General features: G+C 35.5%; 1 protein-coding gene across 1 annotated transcript; it reads right to left on the bottom strand.

Annotated features, from left to right (window-relative positions):
- Window positions 1–427: 427 nt before the first annotated feature.
- LOC123255295 (centrosomal protein of 152 kDa-like) lies at window positions 428–5,449 on the bottom strand (the record flags this gene model as incomplete). Its single annotated transcript, XM_044684121.1, has 2 exons — window positions 428–596; window positions 4,811–5,449. Coding segments are annotated over 2 exons (808 nt in total), but the record flags the coding sequence as incomplete, so codon positions are not given.
- Between the last annotated feature and the right edge of the window lie 484 nt (window positions 5,450–5,933).

Raw genomic sequence — 5,933 nt, 5'->3', positions numbered from 1 at the left:
ATCATTTAACCACTTTCTAATTACCTTCAACATCTATTGTTCCTCTTTATTTTCATATTTCTGCCAGGCAAAAATGACTATTCCCTACCTGACAGAAGAAAAAAACTAAAGCACAAAATAACTACAATTAATTCAACCATCATATTTTATTACATATTGAACATCTATCATGTGGAAGGCAATGTAACTTGTGGAGGAAGCTAATAAATAACAGCTAGAATGAGAACCTTGGCCCCATGGATTTCAGTTTAAGGAGCATATAACTAGTATATGCTCTTTAAATAGTTTTGTTTTGAAAATGTAGCAGAAATTGCCTGTTCAAACATCTAAGTATTTTAATATTCTACATACACAGCTAGATAAGCACCAGCTACCAGCATACAAAAAAGAATATATAAGATTAGAAGGAAAACAAGGTTACTCTTACCAGGCTCAGCAATTTTTTCATATAGGTGGTTATGTTGTTTCAGCATTTTTTGTAGTTGCATTTGGTGCCCAACATTGTAAACAGGAAGGCTTGCTTGGTCTCCAGTTTCTCCCTTGCCATTTTGCTCCAAAGGAAGATCCTTTGTGTCAGAGATCATGACTTCATTTTTCTGAAATAATCAATGAGGGACAGAAAAGCTTTCATCCTCTTTTCTCAAAGACACATATTAGAAATACAAATAGAAAGCATGTTTAGGACTTTTACAGGTTCTTTCTTTAGTGGGTTTTAGAAATACTTCAAATAATATAGCCCTTAAAAAGTCCCAAAGAGATGAATTTTCAACTATGCTGAACAATAATGGCATTAATACCCAATCTTGTACTTAACGAAGCTAATAACTGATATAATATAACAACATATTATAAATTGTATAACATAAATAGTATAATAAACTAATAACTATAATGATACCATAACTTTGTAAAAGCACATTATGCTTTTCAGAGTGTTTTCCAAGACATGTTCTTCTCTAATCGTCATAGTAACCATGGGAGGCAGGCAAAATAGATATGGTTACCTACCCCATGTCAAATAGGAAAACCAAGATTCATAGAAGTCTAAGACTTAGTTAGATGAGGTATTTTTATCCTTATTTTTCAAATGAAAAACTAAGCAAATGGCTTGCCTAAGTTTATAAATAGAGCTTGAATTAGAAGCTTCAAACTAAAAGGAAATTTACATACCATCTAGTTCTAATCCCACATTTTACACAGATTATCTCATTTCAAGCTCAGTGTTTTTTCAATTAAGATATCAACATCAAACTCAAGGCCCCAAACCCAACCAAAAAGCTACAGTGTAAAACGCTTTATGCATAGTTAAATTATGTGACTGTCTCTTCAGACTAGTGAGTCTGATTAAGACAGATGACTGAACATGCCTAATTGATGGAATGTCTAAAAGATCTGAGAACTGACTATCTATATGCAGACAGGGGTGGGGAGCACTAGACGGATTTTAATGACAGAACTAGTGTCTTTAAAAAAAAGAAAATGTTTAACACAGGAAGAAAAACATAAATTTCCATCCATTTTTATCCTCCAAATTTTCAATAGAATGCAATTATTTAAACTTTGACTTCTAAAAAATCTTCCTAAGAACCTCTATTTTGGTAAAGAACCGCAGATGAATCATCCTAGATTCTCTGAATTTAGCCATTCCTCATCCCCCCTTCCCAACTTTTCATCTCCTCTTCAATACTCACGAGTAGTCTTCTATCATTAAAAAGTAAGCTCCTTAAACACAAAGTCTGCTTTTCTTTTTGCTCAATCTATTGATGAACATTTATAAAATGCCTACTCTGTACCAGGCACTGTGCTAAGGGGGGCTGGGAATAAAAAAAGGGGGGGGGGGCAAAAACCAGTCCCTACCCTCAAGGAGCTTACAATCTAAGGAGGGAGACAACATGTAAATAAATATAAAGCAAGATCTATAATCAGGATAAATAAGACATAATTAAAAGAGATGAAGCACTAAGATTAAGAGAGTTTGGCAAAGGCTCTCAGTAAAATAGGGATTTTAGTTGGGACTTAAAAGAAAGCCAGGAAATTTAGAAGTCAGAGTAGAGAAGGGAGTGTTTTCAGGTGTGTGGGATTAGCACAGAAAATGTTTAGAACTAAGAGATGAGGAGTTTTATTCTTGGAACAGTCAGGAAAAATACATGTCAGGGAGTAAGAAAGCTGAAAAGGCAGGAAAGACCAAGGCTGTGAATGGCTTTGAATGCCAAACAGAATTTTGTATTTATCCTAAAGGCAACAGGAAGCCACTGGAGTTTACTAATGTTCGGAAAGGGTGTGTGTGTGACATGGTTAGATATGCACTTTAGGAAAATCCCATTAGTGGCTAGAGAAGGAACTGGAGTAGGAAGACTGGAGGCAGGCAGACCCACCAGCAGGCTTATTACAATAATCCAGGTGTAAGGTGATGACAGCCTGCACTAGAAGGGTGGCAGTGCTAGGGATGAGAAGGGAGCTTACAGAAGAGATGTTGCAGAGGGGAAATCAACAGGCCAAGGCAAAAGCCTGGATATGGAAATTGAGATAGTAAGGGATCCAGGATCACACTTAAGTTGCATGCCTGAGGGACAAGGAAAATGGTGTTGCCCTCTACAGTACTGGCAAGGTAGAAGGATTTAACGGGAAATAAAATGAGTTATTTTGGGCATAGTCACATTTCAGATGTCTCCTAGACATCCAGGTTGATGTCTAAAAGGTAGTGGAAATACAATATTGGTAATCAACATAATGTTTGGGACAAGATAGATTCATAAGCAAAAAGACAGTAAATTAAATTTACTGAAGCTGATGAGATCAACTAGTATAAAGGAAGAAAAGGGCTCAGGATAGAACCCTGAGAAACACCTAGGGTTAGAGGGCATGATCTAGATGAGTACCCAGGCAAAGGAAACTGAAAAAAAAATGGGTCATAAAGGAGGAAAACCAGGAGAATGGCATCCTGAAACCTAGAAAAGAGGTGGGCAGCTAAGTGGCTTGGTGGATAGAGAGCAAGACCTAGAGAAAGTAGATCCTGGCTTTAAATCTGGCCTCAGCCACTTCCTAGCTGTGTGATCCTGGGCAAAGTCACTTAACCCAACTGCCCAGTCCTTATCATCCTTATTACTCTAATGCCTTTGAAGGGAGACTTTGCATCATATATAAAAGAAAAGGTATGGGTTTAAAAAAAAAAAACCTAAAGAGAAAGTTTATCAAGGAGAGGATGATTAACAGTGTCAAAAGGCTGCAGAGAAGACAAGGAGAACAAAGATTGAGAAAAAGTCACTGAATTTGACAATTAAGAGATCATTAGTAATGTTAGAGGACAATTTTGGTAGTATAATGAAGTCAGATGCTAGATAATAAAGGACTAAGAAGGGAATTAAGAGAGAAAATTAGAGGTACTTATAGAAAGTCTTTTCAGGAAGTTTAGCCAGGAAGAGCAGATAGATTCCTAAAATTCCTGTTGACTCTAAAGGGCCCAATTCTGGAAAGCTTAAAGGGTAAGAGATGTATTATCTTGCAACCATATAGTGCTTAATTTCAAAATGTTTTTATTTTTATCACTTTATTATGATAACAAACCTATGACTTAGGTAGGCCAGAGATTTTTATCTTTATTTTTTGGGTGAAAAAATAAAGCAAATGGCTTGCCTAAGGTTCTGTATTAGAAGGAAACTTATGGACCATCTAGTTCTACTCCTTTGTTTTACAGATCATCTTACTCCAGAAGCTCAGTGCTTTAACAATTAGATAGCAATATCAAAACCAAGATCCTAAAGCTTTACAGTTTCTCATCAAATGGCTCTGTTTCATCAATCTTATCTCCCCCCCATCATTTTTCCTTTAGTCGTACAAACTTAACATTCTGCCATGTAAACATATGCATGTTCTCCTGCTTCTAAGCCCTTATACAAGCTGTCTCTAATTTCCCTTTCCTTTTTGCCTATTATGTTTAAAATAATCAAAATTAACTTTCTCGGGGCAGCTGGGTAGCTCAGTGGAGTGAGAGTCAGGCCTAGAGACAGGAGGTCCTAGGTTCAAACCCGGCCTCAGCCACTTCCTAGCTGTGTGACCCTGGGCAAGTCACTTGACCCCCATTGCCCACCCTTACCAATCTTCCACCTATGAGACAATACACCGAAGTACAAGGGTAAAAAAAAAAAAAAAAAAAAAAATTAACTTTCTCCATTAGACCTTTCCTATGACATAAAAACTGGGCCTAACATAAACTTAAATACTATAGAGACTAATGGGAAAAAATAGTTCAATCACTGTGCATAAATGGGCACTTAAAAGTTAGTAGTGGGTTAGGTTTTACATTTTTGATAAGTATGCCAAAGCTTCACTAATACATGCCTTTTTAAAAAAATCAATAAATAGATGGAGTTTGTCTATCTTATTTTCTCCTTTAAATTACAAAATTCCTGAGGACAATGCGTATGCCATCCTGTGCCTTGATTGATCTCTTAAACCTAATAATATAAGCAGCATATTTAAGACAATTTTAAAAAATTAAAAGGTGATTCAACTTATACTTCTCATCCCTAAGAACTTAAGCTGCACAAAAAAGGGGACATTATCTGGGAAAAAGATGACAGAGGATAAATGTCTGCCAAGTTTTGATTCTATGGGGCAGATTCTTCAGTTCTTTGGATAAGTTTCAAAAAGCTTTTAGACCATTATTAACAATGTTAGTCCTATCATTAATATTATACTCCAAATTCTAAGTCATAATATATATAAAAAAATAACACTTGTAATTTCTAATCATTACCCTGAATACTTTAAATAACTAGCTAGTAATTTTTAGCTCACTGGGACAACATACCATTTTCCATTCAGGATTACTATTTTCTAGAAGTCGATACAGTGTACCTCTAAAAGCCATCTGTATGCAGGCCCTAAGTTTTTCCAAATATTGGGCATTTAGTCGTCTTGGAAAACAAGGAGGTTTAGTTTTTGAAAGATGTTTGTTCTCAATTCCACTGAGCTCTTCATAAATTTCCTCTACAAGAAGCTCAATCTCAGTCAGAACATCCTCCTCATATTGGTGAATCTCCATCTGGAGTTGCTTGCCTTCTTGAATTGTCCACTCTCTTTGTTTCTGTTCTAGACATGCCTGTAATTCAGCTTCCTTCTGAAGAATCAGCTCGGTTTTTTGTTTCATAAAATCTTCCTTCGCTGTTGCAAGCACCTCATTAATTTTATTTCGATGATCATCTAAAAATTTGCGGTAATCTTTTTCGTTTTGTTCTTGAATGCTGTGGATTTCTTCTTGTTTTTCTTTGTTCCACTCACTTCGGGACTTAGCCAACTTAGCCCGAACAATCACAGGGATTTCCTCCTCCTTTAACTCTAGTTCCCTCTGCAGAGAAAAAACCTTTGCTTCAAGTTCTTTGACACTTTCTTCAGTGTTTCCAAGCTCCATCTTCCATTTCTCCTTAGCTTCCAGAAGTGCAAGTGATACCTAAAGGATTTAAAAATTGACATTTAAATAATTTGTAAAGTCTTCTCCCCGTTAATAACATAATCAGTTAATTTATTTTTCAAAGTCTGTGAACTTACATAATGTTGTTTAAACATGGTAAAGAAAGCACATTTACGATTGACATTATTCAGCATGGTTTCAGAAAACCTGGGAAGGTTTATATGAACTGATGCAAAATGAAGTTAACAGAACTAGAAAATCATTGTACATAATAACAACAACTACATTATATGATGATCGACTGTAAATGGCTTGGCTATTTTCACCAATACAATGATCCAAGAGAATTCCAAAAGACTTATAATGAAAAAGCCTATCCACCTCCAGAGAAATAACTGTCTAAAAGTAGCTCTTTATTTTTCTTAGGGGTTTTGTGTCTCTTTTTCTTTTGCAACATGGCTAATATGAAAATTAGTTTTATATGTATATATATGTATATATAATACACACATATATATTATAT

This window comes from Gracilinanus agilis, unplaced genomic scaffold (genome assembly GCF_016433145.1).
Source record: "Gracilinanus agilis isolate LMUSP501 unplaced genomic scaffold, AgileGrace unplaced_scaffold42718, whole genome shotgun sequence".
Taxonomy (NCBI): Eukaryota; Metazoa; Chordata; class Mammalia; order Didelphimorphia; family Didelphidae; genus Gracilinanus; species Gracilinanus agilis.
Note: the sequence above shows the minus strand (reverse complement) of the source record. Positions and strands in the feature narration are given on the sequence as shown.